The sequence below is a fragment of the Vitis riparia genome, chromosome 4 (genome assembly GCF_004353265.1).
Source record: "Vitis riparia cultivar Riparia Gloire de Montpellier isolate 1030 chromosome 4, EGFV_Vit.rip_1.0, whole genome shotgun sequence".
NCBI lineage: Eukaryota > Viridiplantae > Streptophyta > Magnoliopsida > Vitales > Vitaceae > Vitis > Vitis riparia.
The window spans coordinates 21,355,686-21,369,636 of NC_048434.1; the positions used below are offsets into that span (position 1 = coordinate 21,355,686).

A 13,951-nucleotide genomic window follows, 5' to 3' on the forward strand; every position below is an offset into this window, starting at 1 on the left:
ATGTGTCTTTTGGTTAACTAAAACTTAGAAATAAGTTGAATGGTGTAGCATTGCTATATTAGAATGACGCAGCTTGGCCTTGCCAGTTGACAAAGTTGTGGGTTGCACATCTGATTGTTGTTGTTGGTCGTAGGCCAGAAGACAAATACTTATAAATAGTATTTCCCGATGCTGATCCTAGTGGCTAATTACCTAGTGAAAATGATGTTAGAAGTAGGCCGAATTTTCCGTACAAGTTGCTAGGAAAAACTGCCTTGATTCAGAAATAACACCACTAAAAAGAGAAACCTCCTCCATCTAAGAAGCCCCCCATTGCAAACTCAACCAATCAGCTAGAACCAGGGGAGAATCAGAGAAATGAAGGAAAAAAAAATTTTCTGGGTTTTTGAAGTGGAAATTTTTTATATAACAATAATTAATAAAACGACTGGAGGTTCTACCTTCGCATTTGGGTTCCCAAAAACTACATCATCTGGGAACCTTTCACCTAAATTTTTTGCCTGATAAGTAGCTTCACAGCTGATCTTATTTGAATGGCATCAGCAGAGAAGCGGGGCACGTTGTTCCCCATGGCGTCGGCCTCCGCCCCTTTGGCGGCCATACTGTATCAGACATTGGCATGATTTCTTTATGTATCTCCTTCTGCCAATGTTCTTTGCCTCTTTGATGCTAATTTGACATCTAATACTCTCAAAAAAGTTGGATCAGTTGGACAATTTTGTGATAATCACCAAAGCTATGCAATCTTTATTCTGAATTACTGTGTGCTGTCAATGATCAGCACAACCATGGCATTTTGCTAAGGTATTGGTCTAAAAATTTTTTACTCGTGTTTTCTTGGAGCAAACCGATTATGTGATCTAGTTGAGTAGTGTTTCCCCTTATTGATTTGTACTGTAAGGTATTGAATTTGTGGTTTTGGGGTTTATACATAGACAACATCTTAATGAATTAAGTGGCACCATAGAGACCGGACATGTATGGGATAAAGGTTTTGTTGAGCTGAATGATGGATAAAGTGAAAATCTAGCTTTGGATTGTTAACCAATTTAATTTCATGGCTTGATCTTATGATGTAGTACGAGTGGTTGCTGAATGATGTCACTTTGCCCTTTTTCCCTCACACCATAGACCGATATGTAACACATCCACAAGCATGAAAGCACATGGGTGATGGCGAATGCAAACTTTTCTCTACCCTTATACCATACTTCTGTTTTATCCATCATCATTCTACCTTGTTCATGGTTTATGTACAGTTCCATGTGCATATGTTTAAAACTAAAGCAATGGTGATGGGACAGCGATACCCCATGAATTGTTTGATGCAAACATTATGAAACTGATGTCATATTTCACATTCTGGATTTACATGTGGGCTTATTCATCCATACAATTTTGAATCTAGGTAAGGTGCCTGGGAACCTTGTGGACTTGTGCTCTAATGCAGGGTCTCGTAACTACTTAGAGTTTTCCTATGGGTCATTAGTCAATTTCATTTATAGGTCATCACGGACTTTGTATGGTTCTTCTGCTTGTGCCTCTGATACTACCATGGAGGAATGTGAAGCTTAAATGGAAAGGCTTGGCTTGTATTTTCTTCTGGGTGGGAGCTTGAACCCATTGGTTCAAGCAAGGTCTATTTGAATATACACATCATTTTCATTTTGCAAGTAAGGTCTATTTGAACTAAGCAATGTATTTGAAACATTTATCTCAAAAATCTCTTCTACTATTAAACACTTATCCTAAAGGTCACAAACATAACTTTATTAACTCATATCCCAAGTTGAAAATTCTAAAATGGTAATTTTTCTTCTTAGACTATAAATTGGTGGTACGTTTAAAGTGCTCCCATTTTCTAAGTGAGAACGAAATAAACTTAAAAGACTGGTACTAAATAAGGAAAATTGTAAACTTGTATTGTAGGGCTTTACCCCTTAGGGAGCCCTTCCAGAAATTCTCAATGGCCTGAGCCAAACCCAGGCCAAAGAGGGGGTTTGGAAATAGTTTTCAACCAGCAATTGACGCGCCTCGGTTAGAACCTCACTAGCTGCGTCATTGCCCCAAGCGCAAAGATAATTTTAATTGATCCTTTGCCTTCCATTTTATAGCCTATAGCTCCTCGATTAATTCCTATCTGGTTCCGATGTGGGACAACCCGCCTTCAAAGGTGCTCTCCCTGGTTTCTTATTGGTATAATAAGATCCTACGAAATCGGATCTATTTCAACTATGCAATGTATTTAATTAGATCATTTTCATCTCGGAACTTCCGGTCTGAAACCCTCATATAAGAGTCTCAAGGTCTCACATTTCTCTAATGAAGCAAGAAGATTCCAAACAGAAAATATTCTTATTTAATTAAAATAATAATAATCATAATTATTCTTATTTTTAATAAAAATACTTCTAAAATATAAATTTTAAGTATGAAACGTTTATCACAAACCATTAAACCCTTATCCCAAAGGTCATAAACTGAACATAGAAGTGAAAAGCAGTTGAACTTATAAACTGCTACTCATAGAAGCATATACAATAAAGGAAAATCTTAAAAACTTGTGTATTGTAGGGCTTTACCCCTTAGGGAGCCCTTCCAGAAATTCTCGATGGCCTGGGCGTAACCCAGGCCAAGGAGGGGGTTTGGAAATAGTTTTCAACCAGCAATTGACGCGCCTCGGTTAGAACCTCACTAGCTGCGTCATTGCCCCAAGCGCAAAGATAAATCTAAATGATTCTATGCCTTCCCTTTTATAGCCCATAGCTCCACGATTAATTCCTGTCTTGGTCCGATGTGGGACAACTCATCTTCAAACAGGTGCTCTCCCTCGGTCCCAATCCGAATTTGCGAACGCATCTAAACCATCAGTCCCTTCTCATCATTCCAGTCTTTCCAGATCCCGCAACTTGAGCGGCGTGCATTAATCCTCGCTCTAGCCATGTACCAGCAAATAAGACAAAAGAAATTTATAAATAGATTAATTATTTTGGCTTATTTTTAATAAAATTTAATAGTTATTATTTAATAACTTAAATTTTTTTAAATTATTTTTAAGTTATTCATTCAAAATTTATTACTTGATTTTCACTTTAAGGTATTAAGATTGTTTCTAAAATTTGGTTAAAAGTTATTTAAATAATCAAATTAACCTATTTACCCATGTGTAATTTTAAAAAATATTTATCATTATTAATCTTTAACAATGAATTTGATGTTAACATTTATAGTAAAGGTATTTGAGATTCAAAATAACTTATTTATTTTGATTTAATATTTAAATTTATTTTAAATTTTAAATTATGGTATTGTAGACTCCTCTATGGACCGGGGGACTTTGGTTTTTTATTATTCATTTTATTTTGGCTATTTCCTCTCATTCACTTGTTGGCCACCCGAGAGTGAGCTGGGCATTTCATTTAGGAGTGGGGGACGGCCTCTGCTTGGGACGTGTGGCAAAAGATACTACCACCTTGTCATGGTGGTGGTTATGGATGAAGACTTTTTTGCTGAACGGGGAACATTAGAGTAGCTGGGAGAGAGGGTGAAAACAGGGAGGAAAAATAGAGTAAAGAGATGTAGAGTGGGATTAGAGAAAAAACTGGAGCTAGGGTCACCCGAATTAGGGTAGAAGATACTTAGGTTGTTGGAACTCATGGATTGAAGCGGGATTTCGGATGAAGTGAGTTGTTTGGGAAGGCAAGGAGAATTTGAATGTATTAGTATTTTGAACTCAAAAGTTTTTATGAAAATAAGTATATGTTATATCTCTTATTGGCAAACATGATTGAAAATGTTTTATCCATGAAATTGTATTAATGTTCCCTATTGAGCTTTAAGCTTATGCTCATTCATTGATAATTTTTCAGGTGCTCTCAGTTCGGGCGAGGAGTGATGGTTAGGTTGGGGAATTTTTCTTTGTTAGGATTTTGGTTCAAACTTTATTTTGGACATTGTTTAGTTGTTAAAATTTAATTCTCGTTTAAATTATTTGAATTTGGAGTTATTTGAACAATAACACTCTAGTTGATATGTTAGTTTTTTTTAAAGTTGATACTTGGAGATTTTAGAATTTTGTCTTACTATTTTAAACATGAATTTGATAATTAGTAAATTTTCAGTTATAATATGAATGGTTGTATCGTTTCCACTTTGAGTCTTTGGGCTTGAGGTGTGAAATGATCGTCATGCCCTTGAAGTGGGTTTTGGGGCGTGATAGATTCAACATTCGAGATAAAAAAAAAAAAAAAAAAAAATCGCTTTATTTTATTTTATTTTTCAACAAATTTCCCAATATTTCAAGCAAGTAACACAACTTTGGTCATTTTAAATCTTTTTGTTACAGTGTAGGATTCGAACTAGGCCAAAAGGCTTGAAGGTTAGCCATCAAGGCAAGTCTCCCCTTTCTATATTAATATGTTAAAGTTGATTATTAAAAGAATATTTTAATATTGTTATATCATTTAAATGATAATTAAATATAAAAAATCTAAATATTTAAGAAAAATCATGCATGTATCATTATTTATTTGAATTAAATAAATTATAATTTTAATATTAAATGTATCATTATTTATCTCATTATTTCTATTTTAAGAAATACTATCATTTCACATTTAAATTTTTTTAGATTTATTATTTTAATTTCATTTAATTGTGAATATTTTTATTTTAAAATATTAAAAATATAAATTTATTCAAAATTTGATAAAATATAATAATAATAATAATAATAATAATAATAATGAGGTTCTAATATTTTATAAATTAATAATTGGATAAGATAAATTATTAATATAATTTTAATTATTTAAATAAATTAATATCAATAAAAAAAAGTTGTCACCATATGTAGTAAAATTTTAGAAATTAAAAATAAAATATTTTATATAAATCTTAAAAAGGATTTAATTTTTTTATTTAAAATGTAATAAAACATGTTTTAATAAAAATAGTTTTAAAATTTTAAAATAAATGAATATTAACATATTAAAGGAATTTAAGATAATTTTAATATATATATATATATATATATATATATATATATATATATATATATATATATATATATATATATATATTATCTTTGACCATAACTATATCAATTACACTTATAAAATAACTTTAATATGTATATTATAATTTATTTTATCATTTTTTGAAAATTTTCTAAGTATTTTCATGAATTTTGAATAATTTCCACAATATTTTTGTTAAAATATTTACCGATATATCTTATATATCCGTAAAATCAAGTATTGATATATCCATATTTATTAATATTTTCATCATTCCTTAACACTAATATTATACCCATTATTATAATTATTGCTTACTATAGACCCCCATTTTGGGGCATGTTTTGTGCGGTTCATTTTGCCAAGTGGAAGGCTCCTGGAAGACCACATGTCACCTTGTGGTTGGCTGCCAGGGAATCATATAGTGGGAGAAAGAAACGAATGAGGAATGGACACATGCATGGAAATATGCTGGGAGTGGTTTGAAAGAAATTAAAAAAGATGGCAGGTCGTTATGAGGGAGAACGTATTTTGTTGCCTGCAAGGAGAAGATATTTTTAGTTGCTTGGGGAGCAAGCAAGGGGAAGCAGGAGTAGAGATATTTTTCTGAGGTGAGATGGTTAAGGATGGAGGGGGGGGGGGAACTTTTTTTTTTGGGTTACAGAGAGGTTTTGGGGGGTAGCTTGGAATAAACCAAAAAAAGAAACTTGAGAAGATAACTGGGAATGGAAGAAGAGAAAGAGTTTTTTTGCAGAGAAGAGCCATAGAAGGAGAAGAGAGGAAAGGTATGACTGCCATGGATTCTTTGATTTTCTTTATCGACATATAATCTCTTTCTCTTTTCTCAATATTTTTGTGGATTGCTTGATTAGGTGTTTTAGTTTTACAATTCTCGTTTGGTTTATGGGTTTATTGTTGCTATCTCCATCATTTTTTTGGGGTGTGATTTGAGAGCAATACAATTCTGCTTTAACTTCACTATGCATCATGTGGGAGCCTTGTTTTTGTTCTTATTTCCATGGGATACATTCTAGTTCACTCACCTATAGCCAAGCCTATTGATCTAAACATGAAACATGGCTTTGGTTGTTTTATTTGCTTCGTTAGTTTGTGCTTTGTTTTGTTTTACCATTCCCCTATTCTTGGTATCTTGCCTTATTATACATTAGATTGTACATCTCTACCTGAGAAAGCTAGGTAATGCAGCCATAGAACATAGTTCGTGAGTGTTGAGGGTGAATGAAGTTTCTCCAGTTGATTTGGGTTTGTGCGAAGATCTTGGATAGGAAATGAGCAGGATACTGCTCAAGCTATATCTTGTGGAAATACTGTTATTATGGTTCATCTGGATCAGTTCGTTACTAAGAATGTTACACTAATCAATGAGAAAGAAGCTGATGCTCATCCAGTCATGGCAATAAAGCTCTCTGCCTCACCTATAGTTCACGCTGCAATGCAATGCAAGGTTAAATCCTACCCTCTTACACTTGTTGAAGATTTGGAGCATTATGTTAAGCATATTCTAGGCGGTTTATGCTATTGATGGATCTACTATTGCTCTAGTTGTTGTCCAAATATCTAAGGAAGCAGGTCGTTTGATTGATGAGGTGGTCACCTACCTTTTCAGCTTTGAAGGATGGAAAATATCACTACAAGCATTGGAGGCTACAAAAAAGCCGCAAAAAAAAAAAAAAAAAAAAAAAAAAAGGACCCTTGAACTTATGCCCTTGAGCTATGCTCTTGCTACCAAGCTTGGCACCCGCCCCACTGAGGTTAGGAAGAATGAAACTTGCTCATGGCTGAAGCCTGATGGTAAGACTCAAGTCATTATTGAGTATCACAATGAGTTGGTGTCAGGTGAACCAAACATGTCATATATTTGCTCAAGGTATTATAGGGCTCTAGAACTTATCTTTGGGGTTACAGAATATATAACTGCCATTGATACGTGGTCTGTAGGCTGAGTTGTGGTTGAGCTTCTTCTTGGCCAACCACTGTGAGAAAACAAAGGTTATGCTTAGTTAAGAAAAACACCCAAAAGGGGGGGGGGGGGGGGGGGGGGGGGTGAATTGGGTTTTTCAATTCTTTTCAATCACAACAAATTTAAACAAAATATAAGCAAAGTAAAGAGATAGAGTTTAGAAAATTCAAAGTCAGGTTTATAGTGGTTTGGCACTTCCTTACCTACGTCCACTCTCCTCAACCTCCTAACCGAGTGAGGGTTCCACTAACTTGAAGCTTCAACTAAGCTTCTAATCTTCTTACACTTGGATTCCGGCTCCAATGAGCTCTTACACAACCTCTTCAAGATTCAACCCTCTTAAAGGTTTTAACACTCAGATTGTTACAAGATATAATCACTCAACCTAGCTTAAGGATGGCTCAAATACAAGACAAAGGTAGGATGACAAACAAGAATGCACTAAAGGATATGCAAGTGGTGATTTAATGCACTATGAAATAAATGAGAGTTTTTTGACCAAGAACAGGTAGGTAGGCTTTGAATGCAAGTGTTCTCTCATCAATAAATGAAGTGGAACTTTCAATTTATAGGTTTCTAAGCTCGGGAGTCAAAAACAGCAAAAGCTAATCTCGTCCGGTCGAGTTAGGGGTCGATCGATTCACTAGCCGTTGGAGCAGTTAATGCATGACATGTTACCGTTGTCTCAATCGGTCCTCGACCAGACCTCGACCGGTAAGAGAAACACCTCGATCGGGAAAAGAAGACTACTGGGAGAAAGAGAGAAGGTTCTTGACCTCCCTCGACCGGTTGAGCCTTTTTTGCCCAAAAAACCTATTTTTTTTTATTGCTTTCTTTTCTAACACTTAGGCAAGGTCTTTAGGAAAATTATTAAGTCAATTATAAAACATTTTGCCTAAGGTACATTAGTTAAAAACTCAAGTTTTAATGAAATCGGCGTTTTAAAGAATAAACCGAGTTTTCAAAGATGCATAAAACGTGTGAAAATCCTAAGTACACTCATGCATTCATCTTACATTAGTTTCCTATGATCACAAGTCTTCCAAGCGTTTCGATCTTTTATCCATTTGGTCTTTTGATGAATTTTCGAGTTTATACCTGAGATTCTTAAACATTTAAACCAATTAGTCACTTAACCATGGTTTGTTATCATCAAAACCCGATTAGGAGAACCCTTAGACTAACACACTGTTTCCTGAGGAAAGTGGTGTTGATCAATTGGTGGAAATCATTAGGATTCTGGGTATACCCACTAGAGAAGAATTAAGTGCATGAATCCAAATTACAATGAGTTCAAGTTTTCACAAATCAAAGCTCACCCATGGCACAAGCTTTTCCATAAGCAAATGCTGCCAGAAGTTGTGTATCTTGTATTAAGGCTGCTCCAGTATTCGCCAAATTTGAGATGCACCACCCTAGAATCATGCACACATTACTTCTTTGATGATTTAAGAGAGCCAAATACCTGCTTGTCAAATGGTCAGCCTCTTCCTCATTTATTCAATTTCATACCTCAAGAGCTGGTACACTCAACTCCTGAACTGCGTCAACGTCTCATTCCTGAGCATGCAAGGAAATAAGTTCATGAGAATGCACTGGTTTCATCTGTAGGCAATACAAATGGGTTTTTGGATATGCTTAGTTGTCCCACAAGCCATGCTATCTTCGTCCAGTAATCTAGGCCCACCATCCTTTGGCCTTCACAGAATAGTCACAGGCAATATGAGGCCTAAGAGAGTTCAGAAATACTATGGCCAAGCTTATGGGAAAAGTGAGAGGAACAATGAAGTTCAGTTTGTTGTGAATACTCCTTGTTGTTTCCATTCCTACCATGTATGCAAGGAATCTCCATGAACACCACCCAAAACCTTCACACTTGTCAATCTCACTATCTCCTATCATCCTTCAACACCTCCTACCCTTCATACCCATCTTCCTTACACCACGCACCCTTCATACCCATTTCCCATACACCACGTATCCTTCATGCCCATCTTCAAACCCACTCCTCTCTTTAAATCTTCACACATACCCATTAAACTCATTTCCCCGATATCCTTCTCGCTCATTTTCCATACATTCCCTTGCATATTCCCTTTCTCATTTCTTTCCCAGACGCATGCATGGCCATGCATGGTCCCACGTAACTGTGCTACCCATAAATTCAGTAATAATGAGCTCTTCCAACGTCGCAGCGACCTTCCTACGATGGGTTCTTCCCTCCATAGGACACACGACACCGATGGGAGTCTTTCCATTGCCTTTGTGTCATCGTCGGCGGAGTTTGAGAGCTGGATTTCATGGGCTATAATCCCCACTAGAAGTGACAAGGTCGGAGTGCAGTCACTCATCTCATTCAAGCAGACCGACGGCTCCATGACTGTGAGATCCTACAGGTTAAGCCACTACCAATCAGTGGAGCAAAAGAACCTCACCTCGGGGGTTCTTGACATGAGCACTGAGAGATTCAACAAATAAATGGTGATCTTCGCCATATTCTAGCTGCCAGCAAGTTGGACAACGATGAATTAGGTGCAGCAAGTCAGGAGTACGGTCACCGATAGTAGACCCGTAATTTATGATGCTTAGTCGCCGAATCCGAATGCCAAAGGAACTCAAAGAGGTTTTCAAGGTCTTTGACAATGATCAAAATGGCTTTATTGCTGCTACAGAGCTTCAGTATGTAATGATAAACCTCGGTGAGAAGTTGATTGATGAAAATGTGGATGAGATTGATTCGAGAAGTGGATGTAGAAGGTGATAGGCAAGTGAGTTATGAGGAGTTTGTGAGGAAGACCCTTCATCAACTAGCATCTCGCCTTCAAGAGAATTCATCACAATCCCAGTGCATGCTATTGTCGTATTTCCCTTACATGAATCAATCCGGTGGCACGTTCATGACTTTAAATATCGATGCCCCACTTATAGGTGTTGCTCCATTGATGTGGGGTGATGTCTTTGGAGCACTGTTTCCTTGTCCAAGAATGCTAATGATGCCCGGTGGGATTAAAAAAACAATTTTGATGGTTCTGAAGATAGCGATTCGATAGCTTCTCAAATTTCAAGTAGTCTTAATCATACCAGAATGGTGGTAATGGTTCATTAAAGTGTCAATTCTCCTTGAAAGTCAACCTTGAAGTTCTTACTTTATGGAAAAACCAAGCAGTGGGGTCCAAAGGTGCAAAAGATCTTTCTAGTGCCAAAAGCAAAGCAAGTGACCAGTATCTTGCCAAGCTTGGAATAGGACCTCTCTCTTATGGTCTTACAATGCTATCAGTTTATGATAAGGGTCCGGTTTTCAGCTCTGAGGCATTTGATCCTACAGATGTGGACCTCATTGAGAAGTTTGTAGTTGATCTCTCTCTGGTTACCTCGCTTGCATTGGTTATCCCATACCCAACCTCAGTGCTCTCATTCCGAGTCCACTTGCATGATTTTGGTTTGCATGACCACTTTCTCTAGGCCCGTTTTCATTGCCCATACCTGCATGCATGACTTCAAAATTGATTTTTGGAAAATCTAGTTTTCAAATGATTTAATTCTCAACTCTTCATCCCTCTTTAATGTTTAGGTTCCTCAAAATTCTATTTTTAATAAAATTTTGTTGCCATTTTTCCTTCTGGCAAGCAATTTTCACATTTCCTCTGTTTTTTAAAATGTTTTAAAATTTAAATTTCATAATTTCAAGTGATGGAATTTATGAAATTGATTCATGCAAAAATAAATTGGGCTTTGGTGAGGGCCCAACATTGGTGATGTTTTCTTTAAAATAAAAATAAGTTTGAGTGAAGTATCATGTGTGTCATTAGTGGTTTCATATTCTGTTTAGTGATGCATATAACATATTTTATGCTCATTCTTGTGCACTGACCTCATTTTCTGATAATGCATTGTCGTTTGTTGCCAAGGTACGCACCCACTCTCACTCTGACCATTCTCCATGCATGCTCTAACTTTCAGTGTGTGATCATTTTGGCTTCCATCGATTTCCTTACCAATTATCATGATTGCTTCATCTTATTAGTAAAGACCCGTTTTTAGGGACTTAGAGGAGTGTTATTGTCTTTACCGTACCTTCCCGATAAGTAACCTGACTCTCGAGCTCATATTTGGTTTTTTACAGACCACATTTTCTAAATAAGGAGTCATACTTAGGGTTTTCTTTCTTATTTTGTTCACCCTTTAAAAATAAAAAAAAAATAAGTAACAACTCCAAATCATTTTCTTAATAAATAAATCATTTTTCAAATAAAAAAGTGAGTTTGCAATCAAGTAGAAGCGCATTGAACAAAAATGCGGGGTCCACATTTACATTATTATTCATATTTTGTTACAGTGATGTCATCTATTACTATAAAAGTATAACACATTAGGAAATAACCTAACATATTTAAGAATTATCTTCTTTTTCTTTTTTCTTTTTTCTCTCTTTTTTTGTTAATAATTATTTTTTATAAAAGAATAATTTTATGAAAATAAAGTGATATATATATATATATATATATATATATATATATATATATATATATATATATAATATTTTTAGTGGTTTTGATAATAAATCATAAATAATGTAGTTAAAAAAAAGTTATAAAGTATTAAATTAAATATAACCATGAAAAATCATATGTCATTCCGAAACTTTAATGGCATTCCCAACATGATTAATTAACATATCTATACCTCATTCCTAGGATTCAAGACAATTCATAGATGAAAAATAACTATGTGCCTTTTTATTTTTATAATAATAAATCCAAACATTACTCCTTAACCTTCACATTTTAAGTTGTAGCAAAACTTAATTTTAAAAGTCTAATCTCCCTCGTACATTCTCGCAACGCACACACAAGTTTTGGAAATTACCCTAATTACCCCAACTCCTTCCTCTCATTAATACCGACCCAAGATTGGAGGGTCCAGATGGTCTCTCCACCCTAGATGAATTCTCGAGGGGTCCCACTTCATACACGCGTCATTTGTCAAGAGCCTCCCGAGTCATTCGCCCTGGTCCAAAAAGGAACATGCTTTAGAATATTCTCCGAACCATGCTGCGATTTCTCCGATTTCTAAAATTTCTTCTCCCCGAAGGGATAAATGCGATCGTCATCATTCCATATTAACCCCAAACCAGTTCCTCTTCTCTTCTTTTTATTGCTGTTCCCATCCACGCCGCTTTGTTTATTTCATCCCCTTTCTTCTTCGGTGCGATCTTTTTGAAAGTCTGAAATCATGTGTGCTCAAGCTTCGCCATCCGAACAGGAGCAACTCATTGAGAAACTCGAAATTTTCAAGATCCGGGGGAGAGATAAACGTGGCCGGAAGATCCTTCGCATTATCGGAAAGTACTTCCCTGGTGAGATCTCTCTCCCTTTCTCTGTACATGTCTATGTGTTGTCTGTTTAAAAGGATTCTTGTTTTTTTTTTTTTCCTTATTTATTGTGTTTTGTGATTTTGGTGATCAGCGCGGACTCTGAGCGTTGATGTCGTGAAGAAATATTTGGAGGACAAGATTTTCCCTAAATTAGGGAAAAAACAGTTCTCTGTGCTGTACGTGCACACCGATGTGGAGAGGAGCGAGAATTTCCCCGGAATCTCAGCTCTCCGATCCATCTACGAGGCGATTCCAGTGAACGTGAAGGAGAATCTGGAGGCTGTTTACTTTGTTCACCCAGGCCTGCAGTCTAGGCTTTTCTTGGCAACCTTTGGCCGCCTTCTCCTCGGCGGAGGGTAAAGATTCTCTCCCTACCTTTCACTCGTATTTTTCCATTTGCTTATACAAATGAAATCGAAATCTGACCACCTACAGTGTTTGCAGGCTGTATGGGAAGCTGAGGTACGTCAACAGACTGGACCTCCTGTGGGAACACGTGAGGAGGAACGAGATTGAGATCCCCGATTTCGTGTACGATCATGATGAAGAGCTGGAGTACCGTCCGATGATGGACTATGGGTTGGAGAGCGATCATCCAAGGGTGTATGGTGCACCAGCGGTGGATTCTCCTGTGTCAATGTACTCTATGAGATGCATCTCGTAGAAATAATGGCGGGTGACTAGAGTACGCCGGGGTTGCAATGCTCCTAATCTCCAAACTGTAATCATTGTAAAGTGAGCCCCACAACCTCAGTAATCAGTGGATTGTGTATAGGCAGTTTTTTTTCTTTTGCCAGTAAAGAGGAACAAATTTTGGTTTCATGGCCTACATTTTCTTTCATTTATCATGTACCATACTACCATCTTGTTTTTTTCAATAATGTAGATGTGGATATAATATAAGAATAAAAGGGACAGATGTAGACGTGGCAAGATAGTATTATGGATACTATTTGCAAATAAAAAATGATTCTAATCTAGAAAGAAAGTTAAGATTAGGAATGGGATTGACGTGGACAGCAGATGGACAATGGTACACACAACTTGAGAGGCCTGTTTTGTAAGTTGAAACTTGAAAAGAGATCCATGGAAACAAACCTTGTTGATATGGGATCAACTTACATTGACTTAACCCTTGACGTGCCCAGGGGCCATGTTGGACATCATGAGATGAGATGAAAGGAGGTCTTCATGGAAGACCTAGAGAGAAATTAAAGGGGAAGGAAATTAAATAGAGTTTAAATAGTAAATTTTTTTCAATCAAATAGAGTTTAAAGGAAAAAGAGAGAGAGAACAAAAAAAGAACTGACAAGGAAAAATATAAACTAGCATAAAAAAAGGACTTACAAATTACATAAAAAAAAAAAAGAACCTAAATATATAATATTTATAATTCAATTCAAACTAGTTTCGGAACAAAACAAGGATAATAAATTTTAAAATAGTTTCTAAAAATTATTCTTTTATAGAACAGAAACCGATTTGAAAACTTGAAATGTTTTTTAAATATTTTTTTTAAAATAAATCTTTTCCTTAATTCTTTAATTTTAATTGATCTTCTGTTATTTTTTAAAATAT

At 35.9% G+C, this 13,951-nt stretch overlaps 2 protein-coding genes, 2 non-coding genes and 1 pseudogene across 4 annotated transcripts; 3 read left to right on the forward strand and 2 right to left on the reverse strand.

The window, feature by feature from the left end:
- Positions 1 to 1,929: 1,929 nt before the first annotated feature.
- On the reverse strand, positions 1,930 to 2,080 carry LOC117913722. The gene has a single exon (XR_004651157.1). It is a non-coding gene; the product is annotated as a U4 spliceosomal RNA (small nuclear RNA).
- A 494-nt stretch (positions 2,081 to 2,574) lies between these two features.
- LOC117913721 lies at positions 2,575 to 2,725 on the reverse strand. The gene has a single exon (XR_004651156.1). It is a non-coding gene; the product is annotated as a U4 spliceosomal RNA (small nuclear RNA).
- A 4,014-nt stretch (positions 2,726 to 6,739) lies between these two features.
- Positions 6,740 to 8,654, forward strand: LOC117913317 (annotated as a pseudogene).
- Positions 8,655 to 9,601: 947 nt separating this feature from the next.
- LOC117913318 (60S acidic ribosomal protein P0-like) lies at positions 9,602 to 10,461 on the forward strand. Its single transcript, XM_034828258.1, has 2 exons — positions 9,602 to 9,749; positions 10,166 to 10,461. The coding sequence occupies exons 1-2, from the start codon at positions 9,602 to 9,604 to the stop codon at positions 10,459 to 10,461; spliced, it is 444 nt and encodes a 147-aa protein (XP_034684149.1).
- A 1,603-nt stretch (positions 10,462 to 12,064) lies between these two features.
- LOC117913100 (ganglioside-induced differentiation-associated protein 2) lies at positions 12,065 to 13,195 on the forward strand. The gene is made up of 3 exons (XM_034828019.1): positions 12,065 to 12,355; positions 12,465 to 12,729; positions 12,818 to 13,195. The coding sequence occupies exons 1-3, from the start codon at positions 12,232 to 12,234 to the stop codon at positions 13,035 to 13,037; spliced, it is 609 nt and encodes a 202-aa protein (XP_034683910.1). The 5' UTR covers positions 12,065 to 12,231; the 3' UTR covers positions 13,038 to 13,195.
- The last annotated feature ends 756 nt before the right edge of the window (positions 13,196 to 13,951 follow it).

What these genes read in the sequence shown, in the direction of transcription:
- LOC117913318 (XM_034828258.1), top strand. Translation starts at nt 9,602, where the DNA reads ATGCCAAAGGAACTCAAAGAGGTTTTCAAGGTCTTTGACAATGATCAA. An exon ending in GATTGATTCGAGAAGTGGAT is followed by an intron (nt 9,750 to 10,165) that starts GTAGAAGGTGAT and finishes AAAACCAAGCAG; the next exon opens with TGGGGTCCAAAGGTGCAAAA.
- LOC117913100 (XM_034828019.1), top strand. Translation starts at nt 12,232, where the DNA reads ATGTGTGCTCAAGCTTCGCCATCCGAACAGGAGCAACTCATTGAGAAA. An exon ending in TATCGGAAAGTACTTCCCTG is followed by an intron (nt 12,356 to 12,464) that starts GTGAGATCTCTC and finishes TTTGGTGATCAG; the next exon opens with CGCGGACTCTGAGCGTTGAT. An exon ending in CGCCTTCTCCTCGGCGGAGG is followed by an intron (nt 12,730 to 12,817) that starts GTAAAGATTCTC and finishes CAGTGTTTGCAG; the next exon opens with GCTGTATGGGAAGCTGAGGT.